The 16964-nt window shown below is 42.0% G+C and overlaps 1 protein-coding gene across 1 annotated transcript in view; it reads left to right on the forward strand.

Moving 5' to 3' along the window:
* The first annotated feature begins 9798 nt into the window (after positions 1 to 9798).
* The window catches only part of Supt20h (SPT20 homolog, SAGA complex component), a 37095-nt gene continuing 29929 nt past the window's right edge, over positions 9799 to 16964 (forward strand). Inside the window, exons 1-6 of the mRNA XM_026778892.1 lie at positions 9799 to 10028; positions 11580 to 11666; positions 12840 to 12875; positions 13402 to 13460; positions 14111 to 14177; positions 15931 to 16057. Of these exons, the coding sequence (XP_026634693.1) occupies positions 11664 to 11666; positions 12840 to 12875; positions 13402 to 13460; positions 14111 to 14177; positions 15931 to 16057 (292 nt within the window). The 5' untranslated portion in view covers positions 9799 to 10028; positions 11580 to 11663. The remainder of the gene's footprint in view (positions 10029 to 11579; positions 11667 to 12839; positions 12876 to 13401; positions 13461 to 14110; positions 14178 to 15930; positions 16058 to 16964) is intronic.

A 16964-nucleotide genomic window follows, 5' to 3' on the forward strand; every position in this document is an offset into this window, starting at 1 on the left:
GCCTGAGTAGAAGTATAGACAAATTTTGGTCTTAGTATACTTGGACTATCTTTCCTATAATTTTAAAGAGAACCTGGAAGAAAAATGAAGTCAACAAAAAGAAAAGTCAATAGATGAAGAGACCAAATCACTGGCAACACCATTTTAGTGTCTAGGGAGAAGCATCCCTGAAGCAGCAATCCTGGGCTTCTCATTTACATAAGCCAGTAAATCTCTTTTGCCTGAACCATTTCAAATTAGGTAGCAGTCACTTGTCGTAAAGAATCCTAACCATTCTACCTCTGCTCCCACACACTGAGTCTTCAAACACTTTAGGAGAAGGGACATTTCCTCCCTCTCTCCTCCCCTCCCTCCTCTCTTCCCTCCTCTCCTCCCTCCTTCCTTTCCTCTCACCTTCCCTCCCTCTCTCCCTCCCTTCCTACTTTCCTGTAACTGAATAGCTTTAACAGGATTCTCAATTATTAAAAATTTGGCGGCTTTTTACATAGATGTTTTAATTTCAGGCTTGGGGGTTGAACCTAGACTCTTGGCACGGGCCAAGCAAGCACTAAGTGAGCTGCATACGGTAGGGACTGGGCTGTAAAGAAAATGGAAGGCCAGTGTAGGAAACGGAACAAGGCTCTGCCTCAAAATAAAAAGTTTAAGAAATAGGGGTGGTGGATGTGATTCAACAGCAGCATGCTTACCTAGTACATTCAAGGCTCTAGATGGGCCCAGTTCCCAGCAGCACCATATTTAACTTTGGAGGTGGGGGATAGCTCTCTGTCTTCTAGTAATTGGAGAGGTTTGACCAAACAGTGTGAAAACCCTGGTTCCAGTAGAGAGTCAAGGCCACCTTGCGTCTTTGTGCACTCTTCTTCAGTTTGCTTGTTTTTGCCTGTTGGCTTGTTTACTTGAAAGAAGGTATTTATTGCAAGGGCTGGCCATGAATGACTAGGTGACTAAGAATGACTAAGACTAACTCCTGACCCTCCTCAGCTTTGACTGCCCATGTCCTGGGGTTACACCAGCATCATTCTTCTTGGTCTTTCATGACACTATATTTTAGTCAATGGCCTGGAACTCAAAAGATGGCAACACATCACCAATCTCAACCTATAATTTATCCCATCTGGGTTTGGCCATTTCCAGTGAGTCTGGTCTTTGCCCTTTGCCAGGTGGGCTTGTCATGTGACTTGTTACTTCTTTGCTGCCTGTCTTGGGTCTGTTCGGAGTCACACTGTGTTTCCAGCTGCTCTTGACTGTGTGTTTGCTCACAATATGCTAAGATGTGCCCGGCTCCACTGTCCTCCGTGCTCTACCTAGGATCTTCTACTTGCTCACTTCATCCTATCATCTGAATGTTGGTGTCCCCCGTGCTAGCTCCCAATTAGCACCGGTAAGACTTAGCTGTTATGGTAGTGCCTTTCCCGTAATCCAAGCTCTCCGGAGGATCTGGAGTTCCAGGCAGGACAGCTTGGCTGACGTAGTGAGACCATGTCTCAAAAATAAATGAATTAAAGAAAGAAATCATATTGTTATAGTGTAATTCCTGTGAGAGCTTTTTTTTTGATAAAGGAAAACAGAAAGTTATGCGGCTTGACATTCTTCATAAAAATGCTTTCTAGGATTCATTGTTCCAACATATTAGTTAAATAGCACACTTAAATGCTCCCATCTGACGGTGACTTCATTTCTGTGAACCAATAAAGTGACTCAAACCCGTGCCAGGAGAGATTAGCCAGCTAAATCTGTGACTGTTGGATAGAAGAGTAAGTGTCGGCAGGGAGAGCAGAAGCCCCCAGCAGAAAGGTCAGAGAGGACACAGTGAATTCCAAGATTCTCTTTAGACCCTTTAGCAGCAGTAAGTGATGAGGTGACCAACTGAAAGATTCACTCTACAATTGCAAGCTTTTCACCCTTCAAGCTCACTGAATCGGGGATGTATGTTGGACAGGGATGAGAGAAAACATTTTCCAGATTTTTGTGCAAAATATCCCTAAAAATATGCATTCTACTATATTTGATTCAGCCACATGCTTGGATTCAGCCTTCTTGGGACAATTGTATCAACATTGTATTGTACTGTGTCAAGCATCTCTCTGTGAAATCTAACTCAACTATGGGGAAGGTTAAATTATGATAGCAATTTATAAGTCGTCACTAACCATTTAGTTATTCTTGTCTTTATATAGTTATGTAATAATAGCAGAAAATGTTAACCCTGCTAACTAAGTAGTGAATCAAAAATTACTTGAGGGGCAGACATGGTGGTGAGTGCCTTTTAACCCCAGCACTTTGGGAGCAAAGACAGGCAGAGTTCTCTGAGGTTGAGGCCAATCTGCCCTACATAGTGAGTTCTAGGCTAGGCAGGGCTACTCCGGGAGACCCAGTCTGTGTGGTCCCAGAAACTCTAGACAAAGGATACTTCTTGTGTCTGAGTTTCAGAGGTCTCTAAAACAGGCAGAGAAGGAAGGACAGGCTTGGGCTCTATTTTAGATAGTTACCAAGTAGCTGAGCAGGCATGGAGCAGCACGCTTTCAAAATATAGCAAAAACTCGGTAAATAAACGTACAAGGAAGAGTGTCCATCAAACTTTAATCTACTTGGGTACTGTGTGAAGGAAAGGAAACATTTTTGGACCTGCAACCATGCATGAAGTTATACAGAGAACAGCAGAGTGACTTCCAATCTAAGAGCAATGTATGGCCACAACACAGGGGAAGGCACATGGCATTTCCTAGATGTAGGGACAGTTTCACTAGAACTGAAGAGCCATGGGGTTGATTTGATCCTAATTATCTACTTTTTGAGGCTATCTTAAACAGGCCCGTATTACAAGCTTCAAAGTTTACGAGAGCCTTTTGATAGCCAATTTTTTGTATTCAACATAAACCTCATAAAGTTCCTTTTTCTTACTTCTTAGACATCTCCCCATAGCATATTTTGTAACTTTTAGTCATTTTTCCATGTTCATATTAATTATTTTTGTGGGGGGGATTTAAATAGGAAATATGCATTGTTTAAATCCCAACAGTTGTTTAATCTGAACTGCTGACACCAAACACATGTGACTCAGCCTCAATTGTTGGCAGTCCATCTTTGTTTGGCTTCCTGGGGTAGCTATGCTAGTATGGAGAACATTACTGCTTTGGGAAACGGGATTAGCTGAAGTTCAGGTGCTTAAAATACTCCCCAGCCCGAATACAAACATGCCCAAGTGTTTATCCATCAATCACTCCGAGTGCTCCTGATGGGCTGCTCTGCTCCCCACTGTAGTTTACCCGTAGCAGGCATCCTCTAATGCCCTAGTAAACTAGAGCAAAGATCTCCTTCTGGGTGTTCTCTCACCATTAGCAAAATATAAACACACTCAAAAAGCTTGCTTTCTTTTTAATTTTTATTTTTGTTTTGAGACAGGGCCTTACCATGTAGACCTGATTGGTCTGGAACTCACTATGCAGGCAGGACTGTCCTCAGACTCAGAGACCTGCCTCCCTCTGACCCGAGTACTGCAGCCCAGCTTTCATCCTCTTCTCTGCAGTCTGACTTCTAGTGGTATAGGAATGGTTACCAAATAAATTACAGAAACAAATGAATGGGTCCCTGTTGGAGTGCTTAACACTATGTGAGCGCCTCGTGTAGTGCTGTCTGCTTGTCACAGCAGTTTAAGAGACTGAGTCTGAGACCATCCTCTACTACATAGTAAGACTGTCTCAAAAAGCAAAACAGACAAATCCCTAATGTTCTGTGAATTTCATATTTCTATATAACACCTAATTCTAGAACTATGAGCTTTTTCTAAAAGGTGACCAAAAGAGAAAACATTAAATTTCATTTTGGAAGATAAGAGAATCTAGCAAAAGAGGGAGGAAATATGTGATAACTCACTAACTATAGTGGGTAGCTATTTTATGTTTAGATGAAATGATTTACTTAATAAATTGTGATGCTGAGTCATTTGTCAGTCATCAGATACGCCAAGGGAGTAGATGAGTGGTGTGCACATCTAACTCTAGCACTCAGGAGGCTGGAGCTGCAGCCTCATGAAGTCTGAGCTAGCCTGACTACAGAGAGTCTGCAACAAAAATTAACTACTTAAAAAATACTATAGCTATAGCTCAGTGGTAGATCCGCTTACATGTAGTAGGACCTAGGTTCAATCTCCAGTACTCAAAAAAAAGATGTCATATAAGGTTTTTTTTTGTTTTGTTTGGTTTTGTTGTTGTTGTTGGGCAGGGTCTCTCGGCTTTGCAGGCTAGCCTGGAACTTTCTGTATAGCCAAGACCCCCTTGAACTCCTGATCCTCCAATCCCCAATTCCTAAGTGCTTGGATTACAAGTGTGTGCTATGGTCAAAAGCCATAATCTATAAAAATGCTCCTGGGGCCAGAAAATGTGGCACACACATCGGCAGCTCCAAATATTATGGAGGTTGAGGAAGGATGGACAGAAGTTCAAGCCTGCAGTCCCAGTTCCTGGGAGACTAAAGTAGGAGGAGCAAACCTTGAGGGCCTGCCCACATTACAGGGTAAGTTCACGGTCAGTTTGCATAACTGGACAAGACCCCACCTCAAAACAATCTAAACAGGGCTAGGTATATAGGGTCTGGGTAAGGCACTGGGTGTGATCCTCAGAATGTGATAGCTGTTCTTGTCAACTTGACTACAATCCTGTAGATTTTTTTTTACTCTTTGGGGGTCCATCCCGCAGCTCCCAAATAAATACATGGAAACTTATTTTTACTTATGAATGCTCAGTCTTAGCTTGGTTTATTTCTTGCCAGCTTTTCTAACTTTAATTAGCCTATCTCTTTAACTACAATTTTCCTCTGGGCTTTGTACCTTTCTTTATTCTGTATCTTTTTTTCTTCTTACTCCGTGGCTGGCTGTGTGGCTAGGTGGCTGGCCCCTAGCATCCTCCTCTCCTCCTTTTCTCACTCCTCCCCCTTCCCTAGATTTCTCCTCCTATTTATTTTCTCTGCTTGCCAATTCTGCCTATTTCTCTCTTCTGCGTAGCTACTGCACGTTCAGCCCTTTATTAGATCAATCAGGAGTTTCAGACAAGCACAGTAACAGTTTTATAGAGTTAAACACGTGTAACTTAGAAGAATGCAACACATCTTTGCATCATTAAACAAATATTCCACAGCATAAATGAATGTAACACATCTTAAACTAATATTCCATGACAACATCCGGAATAAACTAAAACCCCAACATAGAGGAGACAATTGTGAATGATTTTGTTGTTGTTGAGACAGGGTTTCTCAGTAGCTATGGAGCCAGTCCTAGAACTGGCTCTGTAGACCAGGTTGGCCGCAAACTCACAGAGATCCACCTGCCTCTGCCTCCTGAGTGTTGGGATCAAAGGCGTGCACCATTTAGGTTAATCTGTAATAGGAAGTTCCACTTCTAATCTGGATCTTTAAGATATCAGACATGCCTTCACTCCAGATCTGAGAGCTGGGAAAACCCACTTCTAATCTGGGCCACACCTTCTGTTGGAAGTCTATGTAAGGACGTGGAAGAAAGAAGCTTTTGCTTTGCCTGCTTACTCTTTTCTTGCTAGCAAGTCCATCCCTTCACTAACATTAGAGCCTTCTTCAGGATTCCAGCATCTACTGGAGACCTGCTGGGACACCCAGCCTTCTGGATTCTTAGAACTTTCATTCAGAGACAGCCATTGTTGAACTAGCGGGACTACAGCTTGTAAGCTGTTCTAATAAATCCCCTTTCTATAGATAGAGAGAATCATTTATTAAGTTCTGTTACTCCAGAGAACCCTGACAAACAGATGGAACTGTCAAAAAACCGATTTTTGTGCCAACCCTTCATAAGCCAAAAGTTGAAATTGTTATGAAAACCGGTGCGGTACTTATTTTAAAGTGAAGTTCTGACCTCTAGTGGCTAAACAGGATTAACAACTAAATCTATTAAATAACTTAATGTCACTATCTTAGTTATGGTTTCTATTGCTGTGAAGAGGCACCATGACCATGGCAACTCCTATAAAAGGAAATATTTAATTCAGTTGGCTTATAGTTTCTGAGGTTTAGTCCATTATTTTCATGACGAGAAGCATGACAGGCATGCAGGCAGACATGGTACTGGAGAAGGAGTGGAGAGTTCTTGGCCCATTGGTGAGAGGAAGTGAACTACTTACCACACTGAGTATAGCTTGAGCAAAGGAGACCTCAAAGCCCACACCGCAGTGGCACATTTCCTCTAACGAGGCCACACCTACTCCAACAAAGTCATACCTCCTAAGAGTGCCACTTCCTTTGGGGGACTTTTCTTTCAAACTATCACAGTCACACAGGGAAAATGTCACTGTAACTTTCCTAATGCGAAGCCACCAGTAAAATTCAGTTCCACCTGAAATACCCTTGAAACCAATCAAACTTGTTGATTTAAAAAAAAATCAACTTTGAGGCCAGGTGAGATGGCAAATCTCTAAAGTGACAGCAATTTGAGAGTTGGAGGCCAGGAGGATCAGGAGTTTAAGGGCATCTTCAGCTACTTGGAGTTGGAGTTGGAGGACACCCTGGGAGATCCCATCTAAAAAGTAAAGAAAAAGCAGGTTTGTAACAAGATAAGGTGCTAATATAACAAAAGGCTAGTGTATAAAAGGAGCAACTGTGGAAGACTCAGCAGGAATCACAGGGGACCAGAGTATACAGGGCCTTAATGTCCTATTGTAACAGGGCCCAGACCTTAGCAGGCAACACAGACACAATAATGGAAGCACCTACCATTCAGGCCATAAAGAAAGCATGGAGACAGTGCCGCCTGCCAAAAACAAAAACGAAGACCTGATCATCCAAATCTATACTTCTGGCAAAGTCTCTGAATGTACTAGCTTTGCTTTTGGCTTCTGTGGTTTCATTTCTGGCTAACTGTTCTTGTTAACTGAAGTATGTCAGTCCAGGACATGGATTTTGTGCTTAAAACCAAGCCTGATAAAAGGTGGAGCTACACTGGGATCCTGAACACTGAGTGTAGTCCCTGGCTGGTTAATAAAGACTTTCTATTGGCTTAACCCTGTGTCTGAGTTTTCTCTGGTGGATAATCCGCAACAATAACAAAGATGAAGAGTTTATTTTGTGCACACCAGGGGCTCAGCAAAAGTATTTAAGAGAGAGAATACAAGATGATCTGGGCACAGGAAGTGTGGAGGGCATCTTGCAAGGTGGAAACAGGCGGGAAAGAAGGTCTCATGCATCTACCCTTACTGTTACAACCTGGCATCTACAAAGGACCTGAACCAGCTTCATTAGGGCTCCAGACAAGGTGCTAAGAAAAAGACCAGGTATGAAAGAGAAAGGAAGAGCTCACAAATGGAAAGAACCAGAAGCTGGGGTCAGGAGGGCTGCAAGGGATGATGACCCAGGGCACCAAGTTCATTAGCTGCAGAGCTCTTTTTACATCCTCTAAAGGGGAAGCAGAAAACACACTAGTAAGGAGCATCAGACAGCAGAACTGCAGAATGCTCAGAATGTCTCGTTTGCCCATAGCAAGGTACTTTCTGGGACAACAAATCAAGCACTTTACATCTTAGTGTCTGGAACATTTGACCACATGCATATGGTGGATGCCAAGTGCCAGTTTCTGGACTACAGCCCCTCAAGCCCTGGTGCCAGTCCATGGGCCTTTCCTGGCATGACCCTGGATAGGTAAAGGGCAAAATGTCCACATCCCATTAAGGCCTCCAGCCAATCTTCAACTCGGTCTGGGCCTCAACACACGAAGGTGATACTCTGCCTCTCCCAGTCTTCATTTCCCACCTGTAGTGAAAGAGGCTGGAGCTCAGTAACAAGGAGGGAAATAGGGAGGAAGGACTTAGGGAACAGGGAGAAAATGAAACTCAAGAAAATATCATTTTCCCAGGTTAGAGCAGGGAAGCCACACCTTCGACTCCACAACTAAGCACCCACTAATGTGTGGGCACTCAGGACAATGTCACAGGCACACTCAGGGCCAGAGTGGGTGGATCTCTGTTAGAACTGCTTTCTGGCTGTTACTGTTAGATGCTGCTCTTTAAAAGCTTCAATCCAGCACCCAGGAGGCAGAGGGAGGTGGACTTCTGTGAGTTCGAGGCCAGTCTGGTCTGTACATTAAGTTTCAGGTCAGCCAGAGCCACATGTATAATACTAACTATATATAACACTGTCGAGGGCTTATGCTGGAACTTTGGTCTCTCTTTATTGCAACACCAGCTCAATGCAGGCGGAACACAGGCACACTGTGAAACAGGAGCAAAGAGGTACAAGAATGCTAATGGTCCCCTCGCTTTCCAGAAAAAGCATGACTATAAAATCCTCACTCACAGAATAAAATGTGCATGTATTCTACCAGGGCAATAACAGTCTGCCAGCGTCTCCCTTTCCAACTACCCTGTCTATGATGTAGTCTTTTGTGCTGTTTTGCTTCAGCTTCAGAATTAGGCTGTTTGATTTCTGACACAAGACCAATGCTCACCTAGAGGCAGGGACAAAATCCCCTAATGACAAATATTTGTCTTTGGGTGTGGCTTTTTGTTGCTTGTTTGAAGCAGTGTCTAGTTCTGTAATACAACCCAGTCTGCAAGTCACTACACAACACACAGGCCTTAGATTTGTGGCTGTCCTGACACAGCCTCCAGAGTGTTGGGATCATAGGCTGTGATCCCAACCACCATACCAGTCAAGGGCTAGCTTTGAATAAAACTCGTCTACCAATTCTGTCTCCTGAGTTCTAGCTGAGCCAAACGTTTGAGTCCAATAGTGCAGAGACCCAAATACTTGTACGTAAATGTTTTCAGCAGCTTCAACACAGCAACACGAAGGTAGAAAACAACCCAAATGTCCACCAATAGAGGGGTGGATAAAATTATGTTATCTGTTTAAACAATGAACTCTTTGCCACAAAACTGAATTAAGTGTGGGCACATGGTAGTCGAGTCCTAGGGCAGAGGCCCAATTCTGGGGGTCCCCACAAACAACTGTAACGGCGAAAAGGGAGGAGACTGCGGCCGGTGAAGGCAGATGCCAATCTTTACCACGACTCACTTTAACATTTGCAGGCAAAAGCAACTGCGGCTGCTTTTAGTAAACACTGCTTCTACTCTTTTGACATTGCATTTATGTGTGTGTGTGTGCGTGTGTGTGTGTGTGTGTGTGTGTGTGTAGGTCAGAGGACAACTCTGGTGTGGTTAAGATAAAGTTGGTATTGGGAGATGAAGTACTGATAAAGGCGCCGCAAGCATGCACACACATACACACACAGAGACGTAAAAACGTTCGGTGACCTCCACAAGCTCTGCATGCGCACGCACACACACACCAAATAGGTGTAAAAAAGCTAAGGAAAACGGTGTAAAAAGGACTAAGGAATTTCCTGACCTCCACAGGCACCGCGTGCATACACAAACCAAAAATGTGTAAAAACACTAAGGAATTCGCTGGCACCCCCAAACTCACACCCACGCTCTCCCGCGCCACCCAAACATGCCTGAGAACTTGCTCCAGGCTTCCGCCCACTCCTGAAGCTCCGCTAAAGCCATTGAAAAACCGCGGCTCTCCCCAGCGCTCCCAGCCCATCCCAAAACTTCCGGCCACCGCCCCGCCTCCAACCCCGCCCGCCCCGCTCAGCCCCCCAATCAGAAGAACGGCCGCCGGAACCCGCTGGTGGAGGTGTGCGTGAGAGTCGCGTCGGGTCTCGCACAGCCTCAAGCCCCGCCCCTTCCACGCTCAACTCGCCAATCGGAAGCGCTGCCGCCGGAAGTGGCGGTTGGAGGTTCGGGGAGGCGTTACGGCAGGCCTGAGGCCAGGTCTGAGGCCGGAGGCCGCTGCGGGCGGTGGAGGTGGGCGGGTCGGCCGGGCTCGGGGTGTGGGTGAGGTGTCCCGGAGCTGCCGGGGTCGGAGGTGACGGGGCGGAGGTCGATCCGGGTCTGGGAGAGTCTCAGCTCGGGCGGGCCCGGCGGCGGCTGCCCTGCGTGAACGCCCCTCGGCTGCTTCGGCCCGGTTGGCCTGCGCTGCAGCTGCTGCTGCTCCTTCGGGCTCCGCCACAGGTATTCCCGAAAACTCTCGGCGGGCTTGGCCGAGCGCTTCTTCGGGGGCGGGGTCTCTGGGGAGGATTGAAGAAAAGCCGGCTGCTTCTCTGTGGAGTTGGCGTTCTGAGGGTAAAGCCTGGGTTAGAAACAAAAACCAAAAAAGAAAAAAAAAAAAAAAGCAAGAAACAGGCAGTTGAGACCCAAGTTCACCGGAGAAATCAGTGTAGCTGATGGATGGCTACCCTGGAAGCCATCTTTTATCGCCATCAGAGTCCCTAGTGAGGACGCCAAGTGCAAAAGCGTAGAGGAGCGCAGACTTAAGTTATATCGAGTACGGGAACAGTGATTGGCGTAAGCTTAACATCAACATTAAGGGGGAAGTACGTGAGTGTTGTCATCAAGTCAATTCGTAACGCTTTGCTTAAGAAACCGTGGGTGCGGGAGTGAGTGGGGTGGAGGGTGGAATAGTAACTACAACCTAAGGTGACACATTGAATGGACAGGGTGTCTGCGTAGGTCTGTGGTACTTGGGAGAGTTGCCTGCATCGAGTTCTCTATAAAATAGAGCTGTCGATAATGTTGATAATAGTTTTCATACAGGGTCTCCTAGAGTATATTTACAAGCAGAATGTAAGAGATAACACGAAGTGTATGCTCGTTCTTCTGTGCAATAAAATAGTTTTAAAATACCCCTCCCTTCTAATTTAGTAAAAAAAAGAAACTAATTTGAGCTACCGAATTGCACTTGTAAGTCCATAGTATAGCTTCATGGTCAGAAGGATTTCATATAAGTTCAACTTATGCTTCCTCTAGCAATGCAAAGATAGGATTAATGTCCTTCTTAAAAAGATTATTTCTGGAATCCACATTTAGGCTCTTAAAAATTAATACTGCCGGATAATATTCCTTTAGCCTGTACTGACTTAAGCTTTGGGGTCCTTCCCTCCGAAAAAGAGTTTGGCACATGAAATCTTGATTTTTCATTGCTGGAATTTGCATTTATCAGAGTCGCATAGATAGGTGGCAGTAAGTACAAATGATGGGGGAAGAATAGTAGTGGTCTCCTTTTCTTAAGGAAAAGGCTCAAAGGCCTTCTGGGAAATGTAGCCTGGAGCATTGGGGGGGGGGGGGGGACGACGACCACACGGTAGGACTGAGGTTTTTTTGTTTCTGTTTTGTTTTGCTTTTGGATTTGCTTCAGGTTTGGTTAAAAACTGATTTGTAAAGTGACCTACATAGCTGTCAAAGCCAGAGGGCAGGCTGTAGAATGTGTAGGGAAAAGGGACCTGTAGTGATGCTTGAAACCCCATTTTAGAAGACAGTGTTTTCTCAATGTACTACATTTGGTGGTGGGGTTAGTGATTTGAACTTTGAGACCGGTTAGCCCTTCTTAGTGAGAGCTGCTTTTCTCAGTGTGTGTGTGGGGGGGGGGCGGGGGGTAGAATGTTTTCTTGTGGTTTGTTTTTAAAATGTGTTAGAAATATATGTGCCTTGAGGAATTTTCCTGATAATGACAGTCTTTCTTTTTGTGGTCTTAGGCTAAGAGTCTTACATTTTTGGTTTTTGCAGTATATGAGAAAGACATGATTTCCACTCCACTTCCACAACACATCTAAGTTTTATCTTCTTTTTGGATCTGTATCTTACGCTGCAATGGTAAGCTGTGACATAGCATACTAAAATTTGTATTTTACAGGTATTCTCTTCCTTTAGCTCCATAAAGATAATAGTATACAGAAACACTCAAATAACTTAGCAGTCATGTCAAAATATTGTCTATAAAATAAATGGCTGGTGTCCTATCAATCAGTGGTAAGATTATCACATCTGAATCACACGGATTAAAAGTTGATTTTGCCTTTCCATTTTTCTAAATCTTTGGCAAGGAGGTTGATATAAATGCAAATTATTTGGGAGGAGGGTTGGGTTCTTGTGTTTTAAGTTTCCTCTTGCATCGTTTGTACATATTCTGCACAGGTGAGTATATATGTATGTAAAGAAAATGAGAATAACTTTAATATTCCTCCTCCAGCTCTGTCCACCTTTTATTTTCAGATAGTCTCTTAGGTCTAGAACTGGCTGAGTAGGTCAGGCTGGTCCCTGAGGTCTACTTCCCATCGATGGGATCCCATCTGGGTGCCAGCCAGTCTAGCTTGCTTCTGTGGATTCTGGAGATTGAACTAGATTAAACTCTGGTCTTCATGATTGTGTGGCTGGCACTCAGAACTATTTCACCAAACTCCTTTACTTGCATGCTTTAAAATTAATAAATGTAGACAGGTTTAGTTTGTCACACCTGTAATCTCAGTACTTGGGATACTCAGGTCTTAGGGTCCCTGTGAGTCAAAGGCCAGGCTGGGCTACAAAGTGAACTAAGGATGTGGCCCCATCTCTAACCTCCGTAGTGAATAGAGTTTTGATGTGCATCATCTTCCTGCTCTGAAGGTCTTGCCTGTTTATATCTCTACTGTTAGAGAAAAGTGGGAATTTTCACTGTGGGATTCTTAACCTTTTGTGTGTGTGTATTAATGATACACGTAAGTATTTGAGGGGAATATGAATATGTGATACAGGCATGTCAGGCTGCCAGATACTGACTGTAGATGCCATTTTAGCATTTTTTTTTAATTTGTTTAATGATCAAATACCCAAAACAGTCATAAAAAGCAAAACAAAACAAAATCCCAGTAATGCATTGGAGGATAGAGGAAAGAAATAAAGCATTGTCCTTGTTTCAGGGAGGGAAACAAACACTTACTGAAAAGTGTCAAGTACGTATTCATTTTTTGTGAAAGTAATATTGCCAAATATGCTATTTGTTTTTTATAGCAGCAAGCTCTGGAGCAAGCTTTGGATCGTGCGGAGGTGAGACATGACTGATTGTAACTGACAGAAATTTCATGAGAAAGAAATTTTTGTAATCTTCAAGAGAATATAGTATTTTAGGCTAAGTGTGCTAAAAATTTTACTGTGCATATGTGAAGCTGGATGATGTCTGGATTATCAGTCTTGTGAAATTCTTGTTAAGCTATAAAGTAAAGTTATTTAAACAAGACCATAGAATTTCTAAAGTTGTTTTTCTATCCTGATGAGTTTCTCTAAAATATGGGCCGTTGCAGTCTGATGTGCAATTTAAAAATAAATGTAGCTATAAGACATTTAGAATATATTTTTCCTGTGAAATTGCAATTTACTGTACTGAAATGTTAGGTGAGTCATAGTGGAATTTAAATTTTGATTATGACCTGTGTACAAGGTGTAAGTTTACACATGACAGAGCCTAGGAGACTTAAGTGGGCTTTTCAGCCTGACCTGTTGTAGATGTAAGCACACCTATAGTTGTTCATGTAAAAGCTGAATACAAAGTGTTTGACCAGCTCCTCTCTTTCAGTATATTGTTGAAAGTGCTCGGCAGAGACCTCCTAGAAGGAAATACCTATCTAGTGGAAGGTATGACTATTTAATTGATAACATCTTTGCATCCATGAAATGAGATAAATACCACTTACTATTTTCTTTCCAGGCATTTCACATACTGTCAGTTCTTCAGACAGGTTGGGCATCCTTGACCTGGAAATGTGAGATATTCCAAAATTTGGAACGTAGGACTCATGATGGAATATCACAAATGGACCTTTTCATATCTAGTTTATGTGACAGATTATAATTAAAATGCTGTCGCAGTAAAAAGTAGTATATAAAATTGTCTTTTGTCTTTCTGTAAATGTATATGAGCCTGCCCTATAACCTCTATTTCAAAAGCCAAAGAAATCCAAAACAGTGCAGATCTCAAGCATTTTTGATAGTCCTGAGATGATCAGACTGTATTATGAATTCTTAGATTGAGCCCTACAATGTAACACTCATGCCTTTACCATGTTGAATTGGCATTATTATATAGGAATTAACAGCCATATTGATGTAGAAACATTGAAATTAATATTTTGTCATATATACAGGGGTAATGTAATGTACTATATTAATTTAAGTCTTATCTATGGGGTTTCATTACAGAACTGAAGTATTTAAATTAATGAAAAACAAGCAAAATCATTTCATGATGATTTTTTACCTTGTATATTTATTACTTTTTTTCCTAGAAAATCTATATTCCAAAAACTGTATGACTTGTATGTTGAAGAATGTGAAAAAGAACCTGAGGTTAAGGTAAATAAATTTAAATTCTCTTTATTACTGGGCTTTGGAGTTGTAGTAGAAGGGGGAAGTGTAGACCATTATGTTTGAAGCAGCTAGTGATTTATATCTTCATAGTTGAATATCTTTTTCAGTCAGACTCCACTCAGTTTTTTGAATGACCCAATTCCATTTCCTGGCTAATCTGTCTGAGTTATTGATGGTCTGGGTAATGGGACATCATAAACAAAGCCACAATGTGCCTTCCGTTATTTTCCTCTGAGATTTGTTTTTGCAGACTTGAGCTACTATTTCAGTAACCCACTTTTTTAGATTTTGATTGCACATACAGGAAGGATTCAAGTGTGTTAGTAATAAATGAATTTGGTCAAAGACTAAACTCATAACTGGTTTAATTCAGCATAAAAGTATCTATAATTATAATAAATAGAAATTAACATTTTTAAGCAAAGTTGGAATTTATTAAGGAAAAGCTTTATTGTATGTAGTTTGAGATGCAAGTTTTATTATGCTGGCATGGAACTCACTGAGATGCCCCTGCCTCTAGAGTGATGGGATAATGTGTGTCCCACCACACCCAGCTTTAAGAAAACATTTTAGTATGGATTTAGAAATTGGCATTTAAAAAAACAATTCAGGTGGTTCTTTAGTACTGTTGCATTGAACTTACAGAAAACTGTCTAAATGACTTCCTTTTACCAATTAGCTCTTTATAGGCTCAATATTTCAGCTAATTAGACTTGCTGAACTTCTTTACGTCTAAGTAGATTATAAGTTGTTAAACAATTTTGGCCTTATCTCTGTGCAGTTTAAGAGGTTCCCAACTCTTCATATCTGTATTAAATGTTTTGATTATAGAGGTTTCATTTTTTTTTTCCCTCCTTATTTTTTCTTTCTTTTGTTTGTTTCTGTCTTTGACATGGAGCCTCACTGTGTAGCTCTGACTAGCCTTCAAGTGTGGTGATGATTCTTTTGCCTTAGCCTGCCACGTGGTGGGCCTAGAGACATTAGCTGCCATGCATCTTTTTGTTGTTTGTTTAGAATAGTTCTCAGCCTTCCTGATGGCTGATATTCCCTCATGTTGTGGTGATCCCTAACTTTAATTTTTTTTCTTTTTTTTTTTAATTTTTTTAACTTTATTTATATTTATTTAGTATACAGTGTTCTGTCTACATGTGTGCCTACAGGCCAGAATCTCACTGTGGATGGTTGTGAGCCATCATGTGGTTTCTGGGAATTAACTCATGACCTCTGGAAGAGCAGTCAATGCTCTTAACTGCTGACCCATCTCACCAGCCCCTAAAATTTTTTTCATTGCTACTTCATACTATAATTTTGCTACTCTTAGGAAACGTAATGTAAATATCTGTGTTTTCCAATGGTCTTAGGTGACAACTCCCCCAAAAAGGGTCAGTCTCTCTATCCTCCCCCCCTCAAGAAGTTGTGACTCGCAGGTTGAGAATCACTAGTTTAAAAGGTGGTATTGCAATGTAACATGGTCCAGGCTGTCCTGGAACTCAAGTCTTTTGCCTTGACCTCTTCTAAATGTTGATACTACAGGTACACATCCATGCGTAGCCAGTTTATGCTGTGAGTTAATTTGCATAAAGCCTGCTAGTGGATAAATATTTAGTTGACATTACTGTCCTGTGAATTGTAACAGTTCTTAAGTGTTTGGGATTGCAGTAAGGAAGGAAAACTGATAGGAAGTGAATTGTTTTTCAAGGTTATACTGTTTAATGAACTTTGTTTCTTTTTAAAGCAGAAATTAAGACGAAATGTGAACTTGTTAGAGAAGCTTGTTATGCAAGAAACTTTGTCATGTTTAGTGGTCAATCTGTATCCAGGAAATGAAGGGTATTCTTTGATGCTCAGGGGGAAAAATGGATCAGGTAAGGCCTTCCAAAGTATACTTCACATAAAATATCTCTGCTTTTAAGGGTAGTTCTTTTTTTTTAATATTTTATGGTTTATTTAACTTTATTTTATGTGCATTGGTGTGAAGGTGTCAGATCCCCTGCAACTGGATCTTCAGACAGGTGTGAACTGCCATGTGGGTGCTGGGAATTGAAACCGGGTCCTCTGGAAGAGCAGTCAGTGCTCTTAACCACTGAGCCATCTCTCCAGCCCCTTAAGGGTAGTTCTTTAACCCTTAATCAGAGATTGTCCTGACTAAAAGACAAATTCTTATCCTCTGTTTTTTTCTCCTCTTGACTTTTGCTAGAATGCTTAACATTGTAATGTATAGATTATCCTTCCTGAACTCATATTTGAAAAGTATTAAAGTTTATAGTATATCTTTAAATTTTTTAGATTAATTTATTTTTGTTTTAAGTGTATGGATGTTTTGCCCTGTATGCATTACATGCCTGGTACCTTCAGAGGCAGAAGAGGTTGAATTCCATGAATAAGTTAAAAATGGTTTTGAGGGCTGGAGAGATGGCTCAGTGGTTAAGGGCATTGCCTGTTCTTCCAAAGGTCCTGAGTTCAATTCCTGGCAACCACATGGTGGCTCACAACCATCTGTAATTAGGTCTGGTGCCCTCTTCTGGCCTGCAGGAATACATGCAGACAGAATATTGTATACATAATAAATAAATAAATATTTTAAAAAAATGGTTTTGAGTCACCATGTGGGTGCTGGAAATTGAAACAAGTCCTGTAGAAAATAAGTCTGAGATCTTCACTGCTGAGCCATCTCTCCAGGTCCTGTCTCTTCTTTTATATTTTATTTTATTTGATATTATTTAGTGGGGAGGGGATCGTGGCACCCTTATAGTCCCAGGATGACCTATAATA

This window comes from Microtus ochrogaster, chromosome 1 (assembly GCF_000317375.1).
Source record: "Microtus ochrogaster isolate Prairie Vole_2 chromosome 1, MicOch1.0, whole genome shotgun sequence".
NCBI lineage: Eukaryota > Metazoa > Chordata > Mammalia > Rodentia > Cricetidae > Microtus > Microtus ochrogaster.